At 41.5% G+C, this 21,913-nt stretch overlaps 1 protein-coding gene across 1 annotated transcript in view; it reads right to left on the bottom strand.

The window, feature by feature from the left end:
* Window positions 1–21,913, bottom strand: part of LOC117511260 (voltage-dependent N-type calcium channel subunit alpha-1B-like) — a 188,678-nt gene that overhangs the window by 32,054 nt on the left and 134,711 nt on the right. The window contains 6 exon segments of the mRNA XM_034171267.1: window positions 4,629–4,725; window positions 4,884–5,011; window positions 6,274–6,424; window positions 16,026–16,117; window positions 20,270–20,335; window positions 20,441–20,557. Coding sequence (XP_034027158.1) covers window positions 4,629–4,725; window positions 4,884–5,011; window positions 6,274–6,424; window positions 16,026–16,117; window positions 20,270–20,335; window positions 20,441–20,557 — 651 coding nt within the window.

Raw genomic sequence — 21,913 nt, 5'->3', positions numbered from 1 at the left:
ATACCAAGCGGCAAATGTCAGCTCTCCCCAGTTTCTCCATGACTGAAGCCAAACACACACACACACACACATAGAGGAGGCCACTTGGCTATGTTAATCTTTACATGTATGAATGAGGTCATGTAGATTTGCTCCTGCATTTCTATATGATGTTATTTCAAAATAAAATTTACCATATGCTAACAATCTATAATCCACCAGCTAAACTGCAACATGCAACTGAGTTTGGGGCGTATCAAGTGGTGGGCACAGATAACCAAAAAAATTAACTTTGATAACAGATAATCAGATAACTGAAAAGTTATCTTTGATAAAGATAAAACGATAAACCACCCAAAAATGTATCGGAAGTTACAGATAACCAATAATGGATAAATTCCAGTATTGTCTTTGGTACATTTGCAACTACTAATAAACTGAATTTGAGTTTTAACACCATGATCGCTTCTGGTAGCATCAAAAGTGACAACAGACCCAAACAATGAGCCCACACTTCTGTCTTTGAACATCTTGCCCCCTGCTGGAAGCTCTTGTTTACTACACGGCTTCCAGCATAGAAGCAACTTGAGAGCAGCCACAAAGCCAGCTCTCTACCCAATCACAATGCTCTGCTCAGGCGGAGGTCTTGGAAAATAAAGCAGTGCTGACTTATGGTTTTGATTTATAAATAACATTAATACCGATAGAATAACTCCATTAATGTCAATTCTGTCATTTGTACAAAGTTAACATATATCTTTTAATGTTGAATAATGCACTAATTTTGAGGTTTTGTAACAAACACAGACAGATCGCAAAGGATTCTGGGTAAAAGTGCCTCTGCTAAACACTGATTGGTTCAGTCATTCATTATGTAAACCAACACGTTAATGTGACGTGTGTCGTGTGTTGGTGTTTACAGATAAATGTGCTTTTGTAAAATATTCCATTTTTTATTTGTAAAAACAGGCATTTTTACGGAGCCCTGGAAGTGTCATCACAAAATGTTTTGCATGTTGAGAGAATGTGCGCACGTTTTATGATGTGCACACATTTTATTATATTGTAAAACATGTACTCAATATTGTCTTGACACATAAATGTTGGCTTTACACTGTGCGAGTTTTGGCCCTTTTTCAGATGATTTTTCATTCGTGCGAGAATTTTTTGGACCAAGTTTATTTTAAAAATAATAGTTTTTATTTCTCCTCCACGTTCCATAACAACTAATCATAGGTCTTAGCCGACTGTGTCACACCGTCATACCTAGCAACAGGTTCAACCCCGCCTCCTCACAAAGACAGGAGTTTCTGTCCCCTGCTTGCTCAGAGTTGCTCTAAGACACGTCTTGGTTCTCTCCTAGCCTAGGATTCCTTGCTAGGACATATTAGGCTAATTCACAAGCTCTTTGAGAGGACTTTGAGTTGCTTCGTGGATACGGGCACAGGTTTTTGCACTTGAACAAACCTCATTTATGACCAACATATCCGTGGGCTCACAAGCACACAAGGTACATAAGTAACATGGGTTTTGTGTGAAAAGAAAACAAGCAATGACACTTGCTGCACAGTGCGCTGCTTCATGTTGGGTGCAATAAAGAGCCTTAAATTTATATTTAAAAAGACTCTTTCTTTGTTTTGGTGATTGTCTGTCAACTTTGGTCAAGCTTTTTGTATTTATTTTGCAGTATTTGGTCAATAGGCTTTTAGACATTTACCATTTTTTGGTAAGGTTAGAACTTACTTGTGTGAAGTGCTTTGAGGCAGCTTTGTTGTGAATAGTTGCTATATAAATGAAATAAACTGAACTAAATTGAATTTGACCTCTACTTGTTTGTTATTTCTACAATATTCGTGCATTCATATCCTGCGACTGTCTGATGCTGCTGCTGCGGCCGCAACGAACGCCTCCACAGTGGAGAAGACGCTGTCAGCACAAGAATGTAGTGAGGACGTATGACGTCATGATTCCCAAGCGAATCAGCTTCTAGCCACCTTTGCTTTCAGACCTAGACAAACCTGATCAAATCCGGCTCCCCCAGCATGCATACGTGTCTTGAAACTGGGAAAATCATTCAGCTGAATGTGGCTCTAAGTGATGTTTGCCACCAGGCAAATTAATTCAATCTGTTACTAATCAGTTTACTCAGTTTGTCATAGTATGACTACACCTTATACCACTTACTTCGTCTATAGTTTCCCCTCCTCTTAAATGGGAGATGTTCTACAGTTAGGCCCTTAAATACAGCCACACATGTCCCATTTAACCCATAGTTATGCATTAAAGGGTAATTGCATTTTTTGCTATCTTCCATGTTGTTTAAAGAGACAGTGAACTTGGTGTATGTAAACTTTTAAGGCACACAGTGCTTTTTTCACAACTGTAAGTTGTGCTTCTCAGGTGAAATTTCGTCCTTCTGGTAAACTTTGTATGTTAAAACTCAAGAACTGTAAAACTCAAAATCAGAATATTTACACCAAAAATAAATCATACATTTCTGACATTTATAAATGTCTTTTTCTTTCTTTCTTTCTTTCTTTCATTTTGATTTTTTACTGGATTTTGGGTTTCAAGTAAGAAATGTACCAGATGTCCTGAAATGCTCACTTTGCCCACTAGATGGTGATAAAAGCTGCTCAAATGTGCAGCAAAGTCTTGACTGTTTATTTATTTGAGAAGTTAACTGTTGGCGAAAATAAGAAATCATCTTACAGTCGTATTCTTTGCTATTATGGGCAACTTACTTGTTTTAATAGAACTTCATATTTAAATGAGGTAGATGTTATGAACATATACACGCTTCGTAACATGAAATGTATACAGTTGGGGAAACTTGAGTTGGAAAGGTTTTTGTATGTAAACCTATGGGTTCTGAACGTACACGGCTCCACAAAATAAAACCCAGACTGAGGGAATCAAACATCCTCTATGAACACACTACATTTTTGTTTATAACTAAAAGTTTTCTTCAGCGCCTTGTTGCTGTTATTAGTAGTAGAAAACAGTCCTACAAGCAGCTATGCTCAAAGAAAGAAATAAACAAAAAAATGAAATAGGGGCTTAAGCCAATAAGCCAAAAATATTCATAAGCTGGCAAAAAAAAAGAAAAAAAAAAAAGAAGAAGGAACACTGCAGAGCAAAGACACTGGCCTGAATTCACGCCAGTGGGAGAGTTTGTCGAGCACAGGGGAGAAGGTGGAGAAAGAGGAGGGTCTACCTTGTAAGCGACTCTTGGTGGACATTTCTTTCCCAAACCTAAGGGTGGGGGCATGTGGAGCAGCATCTGATACATACTGAGATACTTGATACGGCCACTTCACAGGGTAGAAAAACCAAATGCAAAAAGAGAAGGATGGGGGGGTGGTGGAGGAGAGGAACAAAGGCAAGAAATCAACAAAACAAGACAATGAAGAAGAAGAAGAAGTACAAAAACACAGAAATCTGCTGTTAATAGATTTCTTATGGTGAGATGAGAGACTGATGCCATCCTTGGCCACAGTGCTGGGGCAGAGGGATGAACTGCGGTGGAGCTCTGGATCTCTGAGAAGAAATACTGGTGATGCTGTTGGCAGCGGCAAGATGGAAGAGAACGGGGGGAATGTGTTGAGTCAACACACAGGATGCTGATGAGAGGGAAGAGAAATGACGGCACTGGAACAGAGATGTTTGCCACAGCATGCAGGCAGACATCCCACTGGAAGTTCAACACACTTGCACGGAGACAAAGATTTCAATGCCAGTCCTCGCCAACTTTGGGACTTCAATTATTATCCTCCATTGCTCTGTCAAAAAATACTTTAAATTTGTCTGATTGGAACCAGATGTATTTGACATCTCCATGTACCAGTCAGTTTTCTTTGATGCATTGGGATGAATGATTAATCATTTTTTTTGTGAAAAATGATTAACGGACTACCACTCGAGCCACTGGAAAAGCATTCACCCATCTTCAACGTGAGGGTGGTGACTGGTGCGGGGCTAATGTATCATCCCACAGGAATTTCGTAACATGCAGCACATGCTCCTTCACTGACTTTCAAATCACAACAAATGTAGGTGGAATTCGCCGTTATTGTAGAAAGCTGTTAGCTGCACTTAGCTCGTAGTTCCTGAAGTTGAATTGTTGGAAAAAACAAAAAGAAGAAATCATCCTGGAAGGACCTAAGCTACTCCATAGAAATTTGCAATATATTAGCCTCCAACAGGCCAACAACCGATAGGTTTTACTTCTCGGTATCCATGTATAGGACCTGTATAGGACCTACTTCTCAACTTCCAATACGGCTTTGAATTTTTCTGAAATTATTGCAATTTAAATCATGATTGCATTATTGGTGAAAAAATGCAATTAATGCAGGTATTCATCATTCAACCCAACTTTGAAAGAGTAATTCAACAATAGATGCAAATGCTATGATAAGTGGAAAGTCATCTACACAAAGTAGGCATGGCAGGCGGCATGTTGGGTCAGTGCCATGGCTTTGAAAGCTTTGTTTCCACTCAGGCATTAACAATCAAAGCCAGTCAATTTGGAGGAGTGGGTGCTCGTGTAAAGGCAATTTCATTGGTGCAAAGCCATTCAGATAAAATCTTGTGGCATAGAACTACACAAAGCACCCTACTGGTGGAAACGTCTGGTGGTTGCAAACCTTGTATGCTACCCTATTAGGGCAGTTCTTCCCTAAGCCAAGGGGGGGTGAGATAACACGTAACAAATTGTACATATCCATATAGGAAATCCGTCCACTGTGAAAAAGAACAAGTACATCAATAAGCACAACATTCAGGACAGCTCAAAAAAAATTATCAATCCTCCCTGGAAACCCTCATTCAGTCACCTTAAATCTGGTGATTCTTCTGCTTACAATTTCATTTGAACGCTATCCTCTGAAGTATAGTCATACCATGCGGCTGGGTCGTACTCAGCCCAAACCCGGATGAACTCATCGAGGTGGTGAGGGCCTAGGATGGAGGAGTCTCTGGTCAGGTACTCAAAGTTATCCATTATGACGGCCACAAACAGATTCAGCATCTGAAACAGAGACACGGAATCAATTTATGTGATGAAACTCAGATATGAATGAATTAACAGATGAATGAATAAGTCCATCCCTTACTGCTTATCAACACCTAAGTAAAAAACAGCTAAAGGCATCAGAGGGCGATTGCAAACCCCCGGCGCTCTGCAGACCAGGACACCACATCACAGTGTCCGTTAGTTCATGCTACCAATCAATCACAAATATTTTGCTGAACAATATAATCTTTAGATCAGAAAACAGGGTAATAACAAATTAAATGGTAAATGGACTGCATTTATATAGCTCTTTTCCATCTGCATCAGACGCTCAAAGTGCTTCACAATAATGCCTCACATTCACCCCAATGTCAGGGTGCTGCCATACAAGGCGCTCACTACACATCAGGAGCAATAGAGGATTAAAGACCTTGCCCAAGGGCCCTGAGTGATTTTCCAGTCAGGCTGGGATTTGAACTGAGGATCTTCTGGTCTCAAGCCCAACGCCATAACCACTAGACCATCACCTCTCCCAAAGGACTAAAACTGTGTGAACACTGAAGCACCAGCTCAACACAAAAAAGTAACTTTGTTTTACTTATGCACTATCCCTGCCTGCCACTAACTTAACACTGCCACCTGCTGGATATTTTGTGGATGATGTAAATTAGCAGCAGGTGTGGTGGTCAGTGTGTGCACAGAAATGTATTCAGTCAGAGAAATAAATTACTGTCTGAGTGTTTCACAGCGATTAAATTCTAAAACTCAAACAACATCATATCTCCACAAAAAACCCCTAAAGAACATGGGAGGTGGTCAAGTGAGGTACGCAGTGAATGGGGTTTGTGAGAGAAGCCATTTCTGCATGGACATATATTAAATCAGAAAAAAGTCTACCGGTGGTTACATATTAAACAGGACTGTTTAACAACCAGGTGAGCACCTGAAACAAGTGTCACTTTCACATCTATAGTTCTTTTGTTTGGTTCCGCCTACATAAAGCGCACATGAATATTGCGCTGTACAAATAGCACAAAAACTCTGCACTCAACATTAGACCAGAGTTTGTTGGTTTGGTGAAATCTCTGCCTTACAACAGCAACATGCCAACACTGTACCTGACCACACCTAGTTTTAAGTCCAACATACCCATAGGCGCACGGGTGCTGGGCATGATGATAACTGCACTGTTGGCTGATTGGCGCCGGTTGTGGGATGAAGCCTTAAAACATTAATGATGCTGACACTTAATGTTAACATTATGCCACAATACTCACCAGGAAGGAGCAGAGGAAGATAAAGGAAACAAAATAGAAGTAGGCAAAGTCACTGCCACAGTCATTCCCGAGGGTCCCTGACCGCTCATCACACACTCTGTGACTGAGACATGACAACATAATCTCGTGCCACGCCTCACCGGTTGCGCTCCTGATACAACACAGATAGAAGCAAAGACAGAATCAAGAGTTAAGACCTGATCGTACAACATGATGTTTTGGCAGTACTTTAACATTATTTTAACCCTCTGGGGTCCAGGGGCATTTTTTGGACAGTTCACTCGCCTGGCATAAATGCTGTTAACAGCTCTCCCTGCATCCCACAATCAAGTTTTATGTCTCTTTTTTTCAGGACAACCTGTACTTTCATAATATATATGCTTTTGTTGTGTTTTATAAGTGTAATAAAGGTTTACAATCAAAAATAAGGAAGGAAAAAGTAAAGCGGAAAATAATTTTCATTACACAGAGCAAACTACAATAAACAACTGTTTTGACACTTTATAAAGGTAATTTGAGGTCTTGTGTGAAAGACTGTACAGCAAAAAGGTTCAAAAAATAAATAAATGCACATTTTGAACAATATATACAAAATGGTCTATGCGTTTTTTTGTCTTCATGGTAAAAGCAACAGAGTTATCCAGTAACATTCACATGCAAACTAGTGGAGCAATCCTGATAGTTACACTCTCTTTGTTTGAGCACGTGAGATTGTCATCAGAGGCTCGCCGTCTGCTTTCAGTGATCGCTGTGCGTAATGGCGCTGGGCACATTTGGAGCCCAATAGTATGTACTCATTGGAGCACCCAGGGGGCTATTCAAACGGACCAACTAGTAACATATCACTCCTGAAAACGATCTTTGGCTTTTCACGCGAGGTAAATCTGCCCTACAATTGGATTTTGGAAAACCATGTGACGGTGAACCAATTCCAATTGGACACTTACATTGCGCACGTCATCACACAGCTTCTATGAGGAGTACAAAGATAGCTTGAACGTCCACTGAGTTAACTTCTCAGCAAAAAAAAAAGTAAGTTTCTATCTCATATCATTAAAAAGTTATTTATAATTTAGTAAAGCTTGGTCTTAGCCATCGTATACGACGGGGTCGGCCCCAGAGTGTTAACAGTATTTTAACATTAAAAACACACACTGTAGCTGTGTTGATGATTTAACTGCTTCGAGTCACTACAACATGTCCAGAGCTTTGCAGGAGCAGAGGAGCCCTGAGGTATTGGCTCAAACTCACTTACAAGGTCCTACATTTGGCACGTTGAGACTTTTAATGAAAAAGACAAACATCAGTCACATGGTATGAATTCACCAACCACAAAACTGCACAAAAACAATGAACAATAAAAAATAATGTTTGGAGATTCATTAAGGTCAAATCCCCCCAAGGAGGATACTGGTTGGGATCCACATGTTAGGTAGGTGAGCTGTCCTTTGTATGTTGCAAGAAGATGATGTCTCAGTCCCCCAGTTGATAGCAAGTAATTCATGGCGAGCTTCTTTCATTGCCCCCTCATGTATACTCCATCCAAAATCTACAAATTGCTTAGTCCTGAGGCAGTTCCTTCTTTGTTGGCTGTTTGCTCTTCTAGTGGTCCCTTGATTTATCCACCACAGAGGTCCTCACTGCATTGGAAGAAACAGCAAGATCTATTCTTCTGTCTAGGTCCCGAGGCCTGTAGTACCCATGCTTATTCCTGGATACGGGACTCCCCCTGGATGGGGACGTCAGTCTATCGCAGGTTACTTCCCCAGTCAAGCCTGAATCCCATTTCTAGCTGAGTGGACTGAGAACAATTGAAGACTGGCTTTGTCATTATCTTCATTGCCAATGAAGGTTACACATAGACGGTTTTGTCAGCAGGCAGTACGTAGACCGAAGTTCGCGGTAGTTCCGGCTGTTTTCACGGTGGAAAGGGGCGGAGCATTTCGCTGGTGTTTTGAGCGCCGTACTAGCCGCAAATGCGCGGATAAAACGCCGCTAAATTAATACCCAGTTCTATCCTTTACAATCGCAGGTTAAGATGCGCGTGAGAACGGCGGTGTTCTGCTGCCGCCAATAATGCCCTGTGTACCGCTGGATTTATCCAGGCAAATCCTGCATTACTCCAGGAACTTTTGCATATAGGCACCGCCCCCAGAGTATAATAGGCTGAAGCAGTTGTCAATGCAGGGGGAGGGAGCTCATCTCTCAGCTCATCTCTCAGCCTTTTATTCTCCTTTTTTCCCTCCTCATCTCCACTACAGGGCTCTCCTCTGCTTCTGAACCAGACCTCTTGGTAAGTCCTTGCCGCTGCCAATTTACTTTTAGGAGGCAAACTGGAGCTTCTCTGCAAAAATATCTGGAGCTGGCCGCGAGTGAGAGGCCTGCATGCAGCGCGCTAGCGTTTTTATATTGACCGCCGCCTATCGGCCATTTGGAATGCCGTTAACCGGGAGGTGCCATTTGGAACGACGTACTGTCCGCTAGCGCCACCATTTTGTCTGCCTCTGTCGCAGGTTAAAACGCCTTTGAGGACGCCGATGTGGGCTCTATCGCCGTTTTACATGCCATTGGTTAGGGATACACCGCCGTAATTGGCGGCGTAAACTGCAGCACTACAGGAAGGAGCAGGATGGACATGGCGGTTTAAAAAGTATCAAACGCCGTTGTTCGCGTTGTCTCCGTCGTTACACGAATTCTCCGGGAGCGCTCCCGGAATTATTCGACATGTTGAATAATTTTTTTTGACGATTCCCGGTTAAAGCCGGAACTAAGCCACGCCCCCTAGTGCCGGCGTTGACAACGGCGTTTGATCCTTAAGACGGGAGCTCTTAGAGTCTATGTGTAAACGGGGTTTAATGCCCTTTCTCCATGTCACATGGAGTTGTGTCAGGAGGGGCATCCGTGGTAAAAACGTCTGTCAAATCAACATGCACTTCTGCTGTGGCAACACAAAGCAAATAGGGAGAAGCTGAAAGCACTTACTTGGACTGAAACAATGAAGATGGAGTGTCTTGTTCAAAGACCGTGACCTGGAATCAAAACCAGGTACACCTATGGCTAGTATGGGTAACTTAACTCCTCTCCCACTGTTCTACCTAAACACACTCTGATATCAAAGAAAACCACATAATGCAGCCCCAATTCCAATGAAGTTGGAAAGTTGTGTGAAATGTAAATAAAAACAGAATACAATGATTTGCAAATCCTCTTCAACCTATATTCAATTGAATACACCACAAAGACAAGATATTTAATGTTCAAACTGATAAACTTGATTGTTTTACTCTTGCTTGCCTCTACTGGTGGTTGGCTCTCACTGCGGTATTGTATCACTTCCTGTTCCGGAGCACAGCGGTGTTTTTCTGTATCTGTTAGCTGTTTAATCTGCGCAGTTAGATTGATCTAGTTATCTAGATTTACAATTTGTTTCCCAGTGTAATCTTTACGTGCCTTAACTAAAGCACTCCTTTCGCTGAATCACCTCTAAACTATTTACACATTATCACTTTTGCGTGTTTTTAGGATCTCCGCTAGCTTAGCGTAGCTACTAGCTCTTAGCCGATTTAGCATGGCGGCTTCTCCTGTCTCTCCCGCACTTTTCTGCTCTGGGTGTGAAATGTTTAGTTATTCCTCGGCCTCCTTTAGCAGTAATGGTACTTGTAATAAGTGTAGCTTATTCGTAGCTTTGGAGGCCAGGCTGGGCGAATTGGAGACTCGGCTCCGCACCGTGGAAAATTCTACAGCTAGCCAGGCCCCTGTAGTCGGTGCGGACCAAGGTAGCTTAGCCGCCGTTAGTTACCCCCTGGCAGATCCCGAGCAGCTGGGAAAGCAGGGCCGACTGGGTGACTGTGAGGAGGAAGCGTAGTTCTAAACAGAAGCCCCGTGTACACCGCCAACCCGTTCACATCTTCTAACCGCTTTCCCCCACTCGGCGACACACCCGCCGAGGATCAAACTCTGGTTATTGGCGACTCTGTTTTGCGAAATGTGAAGTTAGCGACACCAGCAACCATAGTCAATTGTCTTCCGGGGGCCAGAGCAGGCGACATTGAAGGAAATTTGAAACTGCTGGCTAAGGCTAAGCGTAAATTTGGTAAGATTGTAATTCACGTCGACAGTAATGACACCCGTTACGTCAATCGGAGGTCACTAAATTAACATTAAATCGGTGTGTAACTTTGCAAAAACAATGTCAGACTCTGTAGTTTTCTCTGGGCCCCTCCCCAATCAGACCGGGAGTGACATGTTTAGCCGCATGTTCTCCTTGAATTGCTGGCTGTCTGAGTGGTGTCCAAAAATGAGGTGGGCTTCATAGATAATTGGCAAAGCTTCTGGGGAAAACCTGGTCTTGTTAGGAGAGACGGCATCCATCCCACTTTGGATGGAGCAGCCTCATTTCTAGAAATCTGGCCAATTTTTCTTAAATCCTCCCAAACCGTGACTATCCAGGGTTGGGACCAGGAAGCAGAGTTGTAGTCTTACAACCTTTCTGCAGCTTCTCTCCCCCTGCCGTCCCCTCATTACCCCATCCCGTAGAGACGGTGCCTGCTCCCAGACTACCAATAACCAGCAAAAATCTATTTAAGCATAAAAATTCAAAAAGAAAAATAATATAGCACCTTCAACTGCACCACAGACTAAAACAGTTAAATGTGGTCTATTAAACATTAGGTCTCTCTCTTCTAAGTCCCTGTTGGTAAATGATATAATAATTGATCAACATATTGATTTATTCTGCCTTACAGAAACCTGGCTACAGCAGGATGAATATGTTAGTTTAAATGAGTCAACACCCTCGAGTCACACTAACTGTCAGAATGCTCGTAGCACGGGCCGGGGCGGAGGATTAGCAGCAATCTTCCATTCCAGCTTATTAATTAATCAAAAACCCAGACAGAGCTTTAATTCATTTGAAAGCTTGACTCTTAGTCTTGTCCATCCAAATTGGAAGTCCCAAAAAACCAGTTTTATTTGTTATTATCTATCGTCCACCTGGTCGTTACTGTGAGTTTCTCTGTGAATTTTCAGACCTTTTGTCTGACTTAGTGCTTAACTCAGATAAGATAATTATAGTGGGCAATTTTAACATCCACACAGATGCTGAGAATGACAGCCTCAACACTGCATTTAATCTATATTAGACTCTATTGGCTTTGCTCAAAAAGTAAATGAGTCCACCCACCACTTTAATCATATCTTAGATCTTGTTCTGACTTATGGTATGGAAATAGAAGACTAACAGTATTCCCTGAAAACTCCCTTCTGTCTGATAATTCTTAATAACATTTACATTTACTCTGATGGACTACCCAGCAGTGGGGAATAAGTTTCATTACACTAGAAGTCTTTCAGAAAGCGCTGTAACTAGGTTTAAGGATATGATTCCTTCTTTATGTTCTCTAATGCCATATACCAACACAGTGCAGAGTAGCTACCTAAACTCTGTAAGTGAGATAGAGTATCTCATCAATAGTTTTACATCCTCATTGAAGACAACTTTGGATGCTGTAGCTCCTCTAAAAAGAGAGCTTTAAATCAGAAGTGCCTGACTCCGTGGTATACTCACAAACCTCGTAGCTTAAAGCAGATAACCCGTAAGTTGGAGAGGAATGGCCGTCTCACTAATTTAGAAGATCTTCACTTAGCCTGGAAAAAGAGTCTGTTGCTCTATAAAAAAAGCCCTCCGTAAAGCAGGACATCTTTCTACTCATCACTAATTGAGAAAATAAGAACAATCCCAGGTTTCTTTTCAGCACTGTAGCCAGGCTGACAAAGAGTCAGAGCTCTATTGAGCTCAGTATTCCATTAACTTTAACTAGTAATGACTTCATGACTTCTTTGCTAACAAATTTTAACTATTAGAGAAAAAATTATCATAACCATCCCAAAGACGTATCATTATCTTTGGCTTGCTTTCAGTGATGCCGGTATTTGGTTAGACTCTTTCTCTCCGATTGTTCTGTCTGAGTTATTTTCATTAGTTACTTCATCCAAACCATCAACATGTTTATTAGACCCCATTCCTACCAGGCTGCTCAAGGAAGCCCTACCATTATTTAATGCTTCGATCTTAAATATGATCCATCTATCTTTGTTAGTTGGCTATGTACCACAGGCTTTTAAGGTGGCCAGTAATTAAACCATTACTTAAAAAGCATCACTTGACCCAGCTATCTTAGCTAATATAGGCCAATCTCCAACCTTCCTTTTCTCTCAAAAATTCTTGAAAGGGTAGTTGTAAAACAGCTAACTGATCATCTGCAGAGGAATGGTCTATTTGAAGAGTTTCAGTCAGGTTTTAGAATTCATCATAATACAGAAACAGCATTAGTGAAGGTTACAAATGATCTTCTTATGGCCTCGGACAGTGGACTCATTTCTGTGCTTGTTCTGTTAGACCTCAGTGCTGCTTTTGATACTGTTGACCATAAAATTTTATTACAGAGATTAAAGCATGCCATAGGTATTAAAGGCACTGCGCTGCGGTGGTTTGAATCGTATTTGTCTAATAGATTACAATTTGTTCATGTAAATGGGGAATCTTCTTCACAGACAAAAGTTAATTATGGAGTTCCACAAGGTTCTGTGCTAGGACCAATTTTATTCACTTTATATATGCTTCCCTTAGGCAGTATTATTAGACGGTATTGCTTAAATTTTCATAGTTACGCAGATGATACCCAGCTTTATCTATCCATGAAGCCAGAGGACACACACCAATTAGCTAAACTGCAGGATTGTCTTACAGACATAAAGACATGGATGACCTCTAATTTCCTGCTTTTAAACTCAGATAAAACTGAAGTTATTGTACTTGGCCCCACAAATCTTAGAAACATGGTGTCTAACCAGATCCTTACTCTGGATGGCATTACCCTGACCTCTAGTAATACTGTGAGAAATCTTGGAGTCATTTTTAATTCATTATTATCAGGTTGTCCTAAAGTTCCCTAAAAAGCCTTCAGTTAATTCAAAATGCTGCAGCTAGAGTACTGACGGGGACTAGAAGGAGAGAGCATATCTCACCCATATTGGCCTCTCTTCATTGGCTTCCTGTAATTCTAGAATAGAATTTAAATTCTTCTTCTTACTTATAAGGTTTTGAATAATCAGGTCCCATCTTATCTTAGGGACCTCGTAGTACCATATCACCCCAATAGAGCGCTTCACTCTCAGACTGCAGGCTTACTGTAGTTCCTAGGGTTTGTAAGAGTAGAATGGGAGGCAGAGCCTTCAGCTTTCAGGCTCCTCTCCTGTGGAACCAGCTCCCAATTCAGATCAGGGAGACAGACACCCTCTCTACTTTTAAGATTAGACTTAAAACTTTCCTTTTTGCTAAAGCTTATAGTTAGGGCTGGATCAGGTGACCCTGAACCATCCCTTAGTTATGCTGCTATAGACGTAGACTGCTGGGGGGTTCCCATGATGCACTGTTTCTTTCTCTTTTTGCTCTGTATGCACCACTCTGCATTTAATCATTAGTGATCGATCTCTGCTCCCCTCCACAGCATGTCTTTTTCCTGGTTCTCTCCCTCAGCCCCAACCAGTCCCAGCAGAAGACTGCCCCTCCCTGAGCCTGGTTCTGCTGGAGGTTTCTTCCTGTTAAAAGGGAGTTTTTTTCCCACTGTAGCCAAGTGCTTGCTCACAGGGGGTCGTTTTGACCGTTGGGGTTTTACATAATTATTGTATGGCCTTGCCTTACAATATAAAGCGCCTTGGGGCAACTGTTTGTTGTGATTTGGCGCTATATAAAAAAATTGATTGATTGATTGATTTTTGTGCAAATATTTGCTCATTTTGAAATGGATGCCTGCAACATGTTTCAAAAAAGCTGGGGCAGTGGTATGTTTACTACTGTGTTACATCACCTTTCTTTCCAACAACACTCAATAAGCGTTTGGGAACTGAGGACACTAATTGTGAGTGTCATGACTGGGTATAAAAGGAGCATCCCCAAAAGGCTCAGCCGTTCACAAGCAAAGATGGGGCGAGGATCACCACTTTGTGAACAACTGAATGAAGAAATAGTCCAACAGTTTAAGAACAATGTTTCTCAACATTCAACTGCAAGGAATTTAAGGATTCCATCATCTACAGTCCATAATATAATCAGAAGATTCAGAGAATCTGGAGAAGTTTATACACGTAAGTGACAAGGCCAAAAACTAACACTGAATGCCCGTGACCTTCGATCCCTCAGGAGGCACTGCATTAAAAACCGACGACATTGTGTAAAGGATCTTACCACGTGGGCTCAGGAACACTTCAGAAAACCACTGTCAGTTAACACAGTTTGTCACTACATCTACAAGTGCAAGTTAAAACTCTACCATGCAAAGTAAAAGCCATACATCAACAACATCCAGAAACCCCGCCGCCTTCTCTGGGCCTGAGCTCATTTGAAATGGACAGACGCAAAGTGGAACAGTGTGCTGTGGGTCTGTGAGTCCACATTTCAAATTGTTTTTGGAAATCATGGATGTCGTGTCCTCGGACAAAATAGGAAAAAGAGCATCCAGATTGTTACCAGTGCAAAGTTCAAAAGCCAGCATCTGTGATGGTATGAGGGTGTGTTAGTGCCCATGGCATGGGCTCTTACACATCTGTGATGGCACCATCAATGCTAAAAAGTCCATCCAGATTTTGGAGCAACAAATGCTGCCATCCAAGCAACATCTTTTTCAGGGATGTCCCTGCTTATTTCAGCAAGACAATGCCAAGACACATTCTGCACGTGTTACAACAGCGTGGCTTTGTAGTAAAAGAGTGCAGGTACTAGACTGGCCTGCCTGCAGTCCAGACCTGTTGCCCATTGAAAATGTGTGGCGCATTATGAAGCACAAAATACGACAACGGAGACTCCGGACTGTTGAACAACTGAAAACGTACATCAAGCAAGAATGGGAAAGAATTCCACCCACAAAGCTTCAACAATTAGTGTCCTCAGTTCCCAAACGCTTATTGAGTGTTTTTAGAAGGAAAGGTGATGTAACACAGTGGTGAACATACCACTGTCCCAGCTTTTTTTGAAACATGTTGAAGGCATCCATTTCAAAATGAGCAAATATTTGCACAAAAACAATAAAATTTATCAGTTTGAACATTAAATATCTTGTCTTTGTGGTGTATTCAATTAAATATAGGTTGAAGAGGATTTGCAAATCCTTATATTCTGTTTTTATTTACATTTTACACAACGTCCTTCATTGGAATTGGGGATGTATTTACCTCGCTATACTGCACTCAACCATGAAACTCGATCAAATCTAAAGACCAGTGTTCAAACAGACCAACGTAAAGATTCTTGTAGGATCTGGATCTCACCAGAACATCTCCGTAGTAAGCAGAACAGCCAGCAGGGGGCGGAAGTTCTGCCAGCATGGTCATATTTTGGCAACAAAAGCAGAAAACATGAAGAGCTGTGCTCACACACGTTACCAGCCCCTTTTACAGCTTGCTCCTGGACAGAATAGAAAACTTCAGCCATGATCCTGCTTAAACCAATAACGGCTTCCCACCCAAAGGGTGCAAACACACCTGTACGCTGTCCTGATGCCCGCGTCCATAACAGGAAACTTTGCCCGCCACCAAAGCGGGCATCTATGGTGCCTCTGCAAGTTGTAACCAAATGTGCCAATAAAACTGTAAAATCTGTGGAAAATTGTGTTTTTGTTTTGTGCAGCTAAAGCTTCCTCTTATGCCAAACCAATTTTATGTGTTAGATGAAATGTATTAGATAACAAAGCTTCTACCTGAACAGCAGCATGAGAGCCTGCAGAAAAGTGCGAAAGTTGTTGTGGTGATTGATAGCGGTGTCCTCATTCAGATCAATGTTTCCAAACACCTGCAGGAGTAGACACAATAAGATAAAATAATTTTACAGTTTTAGCAATGTGCAATAGCATTTCATGACATCCATGCCGTTCTCGCTGATATTACTGGTTCTACCTTGCAGCTCAATGATGCACGGTCTAAAACGCATAGCACAAATTTGGATTTGGGATGTGTCCAATAGGACATCATAGGGTGCTTTCAAGAAAGTGGTTCTAGTTCATCACCTAATTAGTCACGAAGAAGTATGCTTTGGGCATAATGTGAAAATAAAAATCACCATGTTATCTGACATTGTCTTTAACTGTGCTGGCATGTGCTCATATGTTTAACTCAGAACCGAGAGGTTTTACGGTGAGAACACAAATCAGCACACACACAGGGCACAAGCGCAAGTAGCAGGCAAAAGAAGCATGTACAACACAAGAACTGCCGTCAAAGTACTATAAAATACTGGAAGCCTTGCCAAGTGGGATGACTGCTATAAGATTTGGATTAATGCTACGGTCACATTATCAACAAATGAGAGCGAGACGCAGCTGGCTGCTTGATGGGCATGCACATTTTGACATTTAGAACTGTTTATGTTTCACTAACTTTTACAAAATATATGAGAAACATAAAAGATTTATACAGAAAAACAGCTGTTACGGGGTGTATTCCACCAACTTGGATTATTTTGTTCGAGGGAACAACCAGCTGACATTCTGGACTGCCAGTTGTTGTGTCACATCACTAAGTAAGTATTTGCATAAAATAAACTTCAGGTCTATTTTGGCACCGCCTAGCTGACAGCAGAGTGAGCGTTGTCTCTTTCTACTATAAAACGCCCACTCTGATGGAAATGAATGGCAAGTTGTCACCTGCAGTCGCATGTAGCTAATGTGACTGTGGCTTAACACCTAATGCATCTACTGCTATGTGTGCAAATTCATTCTCATTATTACAGAATGTCTTCACTGACTGCCATCAGTCCAGGTGCCATGCACGTAAGGTGCAGCTGGTTCAGCTGGTCGTTGATACAGACCTCAAATGCAACTGCCATAGTGCACGGGTGGATATGGTCCTCAGAAGATCCCACACCAAGATGCCTCCAGTAAGGTAAAACTGTTGTTGAAGGGCATATTAACCCTCTGAAGTTTAGGGATATTTTCTCAATTTTTCCATACCTTCAGTAATGCTTCTTTCAAGGTACTTGTTTTTAGTATAATACTCATTTGTTTCATATCAAAATGTTCAGTATCTGTGGCAACAAATGTGTCTTGCACACTGGATGTTGAAATATTTCGGCTCTAAGTCTGAAAATCATTAAATACATTTTTAGAAAATTCTTCAAATCTTTCTTGAAAATACACCTTTATTTTATTAACTTGAGGGTATCTAATGATGATTTGATAGAAAGAGATCCAAAACTATGTTTCTTCGACCAGTAGTAGAAAAGGAAATTTTAGATACTGTTAATATAGCCAAAAATAAAACAACCACACATTATAACAATATAGATATGACAATATTAAAAACAGGTAATTGTTGGTATTTCTTAACCTCTAACACACCTTTTTAAAGTGTCCCTGCCATGCCACAACATTTTCAAGAATATGTAAAAATGTCATGGCATGGCAGGGACCCTTTAATCTTTCATTTCAAACTGGCCATTTTCCTAATAGCATGAAAACAGCCAAAGTTATTCTGCTGAACAAAAGTGGAGAAGTACACTACTTTACAGATTATAGACCTGTCTCACTGCTCCCACAGTTCTTGAAAATTTTAGAAAAACTTTTTAATAACAGACTTGAGAACTTCACTGATGCAGCATTTAAATTCTGACAGTCAATTTGGATCCAGAATAAGACGTTCAACATTGTAAGCCTTAACAGGAATTATTTATGTGGGTGAATTGTTTTGGTGGTAGGAACGGGTTCACTAAAGTATTTGGCTCACAAAGGTAGTGTAACATATGAAGGAAATTGTATTTCAGTGTAAAAAAAAAACATGACCGGGGGTGGGGAAGCCTGTAGATCCTGGAAAAAAGAAAATAGCCCGTCCAAATCCTTATTTTTTTTTTTTTGACAGTATGCTGTGTCTGTGGGAGCAAATAAAAGTAAAAAGTGTTTTTCGGCCGACAGCACTTATGATGGTTCAGTGTTGTGAATTCATCTGCCTAGAGGTGACGCACACATGAGTTGGTTGCACTGTGTTAATAATGTATTATCAGCAGACTACATGCTCATTTCAAACCATGTTTAAAGACCTCCAGGGAAAACTGAATGCACTCCCATCCACCGCCGATCTCCAGCCAGATTCGCCCTGGACAACCTCCATCTTGGTGTTGTCCACCAGTCAATATGTTTTCACTTGTTTTAAAGCTGCTGATGTGAAGCGATCTAAACACTACACTTTGTAAATAGCAGATACACTGTGTATTGGACTTTGGACCAGGGATTTACTGGACTGTGAAGCAACTCGTTACTGTTAACATATGATTAGTGGTGGGCACAGCTAACCAAAAAGTTAGCTTCGATAACCATTAATCTGCTAACTGAAAAGTTAGCTTTTATAAAGCTAAACCAATAAACCCCTAAAAAATTTAACGGAAGTTACAGATAAAAGCTAAATCGATAACTTTCAGTATTGATTTCAGTACACTAGCAGCTACTGACAAGGAGCCAGCGCTTCTGTCTCAGATCAGCCTTCTCTCAGCAAAAGAGACCTGGTGACCATAAAGAAAGGAAAGACAAGAACAAAAGAAAGAAGGAGAGGAAAAAAGATAATTTCTCTTCACACCATACAGACTAACCGGCATATCACACAAGTCATGCACAGGCAAACAGTTTTGACTGGTGGATAAAATTTTAAACAAACTAATTCCGGACAAGTTATTGAAATTAACGTCACGTCTGTTGTTTTATAAAGTGAAAATATCAGCTATATGTTTTAGTTTTAAAGTAATGCACTAATTTTGAAGGTTTTAGTGTTTAGACGCACATGCTGCACAGCATTATGGGTAAATTAGTTTACTGACATGCATGGTTGGTTGGTCAGTATAACACACGTTACTGAAACGTGTAGTGGGTTTTACAAATAAATCTGTATTTGTAAATATGACATTTTTTTCATTTATGAAAAAAGGCAATTTGAAAACTGAAAATTCAGTTTGTTAAGTAGATTCAGCACTTTTAGCGAATGTGTGGCGGCAAATGCTGTTCACACTGCCATGAACACATGACAATTGCTGCTGAATTTTTGGTTTTCAAATTGCCTTTTTTTTAAACAAATGAAAAAAAATGACATATTTACAAATACAGATTTATTTGTAAAACCCACTACGTTTCAGTAAGTTGTGTCTTATGACCACCAGCCACTCATCAGGAAACGAATTTACCCATAATCCTTTACAGGATGTGTGTCTAAATGCTAAACCCTTCACAATTACTGCATTACTTTAAAACTAAAACATATAGCTGATATTTTCACTTTGTAAAACAACAGATGTGAGATTAATTTCAATAACTTGTCCGGAATTAGTTTATTTAAAAATTTAAACATAACTCAAAACTGTCTGCCTGTGCATGACTTGTGTGATATGTCGGCAAGTCTCTATTGGTGTGAAGAAAAATAAAGCTGTACCACTCATAGCTGTCTGTCTGCTACAAAACATGTAACAGGTAGGCCCTAAAATCTTTGATTTCAGATTTCACAAATGTTTTTAACTGTTCAGGTTTATGTACTGTGCCCGCAAAAACATGTTAGTAGTCTAAAAATGATCAGAACTAAATTTATCGGAAGCTAATGTTCGCTGATGGTTTTCAAAGTTATCTGAAAAGGTAAACTGTTAACGAAACATTAGCTTCGATAGCGGATTAGTGGAACTGTGCCCACCACTGCATACAATCACAATGTACGTGCACTGCACATGGCCACACCTCATGATTAGAGCAACATGCTATGAGCACATAGATAATTGTAAGTGGACTTGTGATTTAAAGATGGTGACTGCTGGATGCAAATCTCTGCAGGGTGAACGCTGCCTTGTGCTCAGTGTACACTGGGATACATTCAACTCTTGGTCCAACCCTCAAGACCAAGAGCAGATGAAAACTGACAGATGGACATCGCTGCCATTCTAGCATTTTGACTGTCACCAAAACAGAGGAGCATTTCCCACCTGCATCCCAATGATGGCATAAATGAAGAACAGCATAGCGATCAACAGGCAAACATAAGGCAGAGCCTAAAGAGAAGAAGAGGAAACCAAAAGACACTTTACTTGATGATTGTTCAGAATTACCTCCAGCCAAAATGTTCCAAGTGTGCAAATGCATGCATATGGAAGCACCTTGAAGGATTGTACAAAGGTCCAGAGCAGGATGCGGATGGTATAACCCTGCCTCAGCAGCTTGATAAGCCGTGCAGCTCTGAAGAGCCTCAGGAAGCTCAGGTTCAACAGTCTGTCCTGTTGGAGACAAGCAAGACATCAGATCAGACTGAGGACCATGGGTTGGTGCTCCACCATGCAGGATGTACCTGTAACCTGCCATCCAATACACTTTTCACTCATAATTATCATCAATCGATCACCATTAATTTTTAGCAGTAGAAGTAATGTAATCGAAAGGAATCGCCAGCAGGGCAATGGCAAAGCAATGCTTTTTGACATTTTGCCACCATTTGTTTTGGGTTGGTGGTGAGAAACACAGGTTTTATTTAATTTTATCTTTGTATTTATTTATTGCTTTGAAAATTGCAACAAATAATGTGAAAAGGCTCATGCTGAAGGCTCTGGGTGTGGAGGGAAGAGACATCTCTTCAACATTGCAAGGAGGTCTGGGACGGTGCCAAAGGAGTGGCAGACTGGGATGATGGTCCCCATATTTAAAAAAGGGGACCAGAGAGTCAGAGCTGCCAACCGTCCCGTATTCAGCGGGATTTACCCCTGCATCCCGCATGAATGTGTGTGGGACGCCCATTAGTCCCGCAGTTGTGTGAGTCTGGGCACACCCCTGGAACCCCTAATAACGCTTTGCGCCATTAGTGCTCACGGCCACGTGTGGGTGTCCTGCATTGGTAATGTCATATGTTGGCAGGTATGGACAGTGTGTGCCAATTACAGGGGCATCACGCTACTCAACCTCCCTGGTAAAGTCTACTCCAGGGTGCTGGAAAGTAGGGTTTGGACGATAGTCGAACATGTGTTTGAAGAGGAACAATGTGGGTTCCGTCCTGGTCGTGGAACAACTGACCAGGTCTTCACTCTCACAAAGATCCTGGAGGGGGCCTGGGAGTACACCCATCCAGTCTACATGTGTTTTGTGTACTTGGAGAAGATGCATAATTGGGTACCCTGGCAGATACTGTGGGAGGTGCTGTGGGAGTATGGAGTGAGGGGTTCCCTTCTCAGGGCAATCCAATCTCTGTACTCACAAAGCGAGAGCTGTGATTGGGTTCTCAGCAGTGAGTCGGACTCGTTTTCAGTGGGGGTTGGCCTCCACCAGGGCTGCACCTTGTCACCAATCCTGTTTGTGATATTCATGGACAGGATATCGAGGCGTAGTCAGGGGGAGGAGGGTCTTCAGTTTGGTGGGTTCAAGGTCTCATCACTGCTTTTTGCAGATGATGTGGTCCTGTTGGCTTCATCGGCCTGTGACCTCCAACACTCACTGGATCAGTTCGCAGCTGAGTGTGAAGTGGCTGGGATGAGGATCAGCACTTCTAAATCTGAGGCCATGGTTCTCAGCAGGAAACCAATGGATTGCCTACTCTGGGTTGGGAATGAGGTCTTGCCCCAAGTGAAGGAGTTCAAGGACCACTG

This window comes from Thalassophryne amazonica, chromosome 5, assembly GCF_902500255.1.
Source record: "Thalassophryne amazonica chromosome 5, fThaAma1.1, whole genome shotgun sequence".
In the NCBI taxonomy this organism is placed as follows: Eukaryota; Metazoa; Chordata; class Actinopteri; order Batrachoidiformes; family Batrachoididae; genus Thalassophryne; species Thalassophryne amazonica.
Note: the sequence above shows the minus strand (reverse complement) of the source record. Positions and strands in the feature narration are given on the sequence as shown.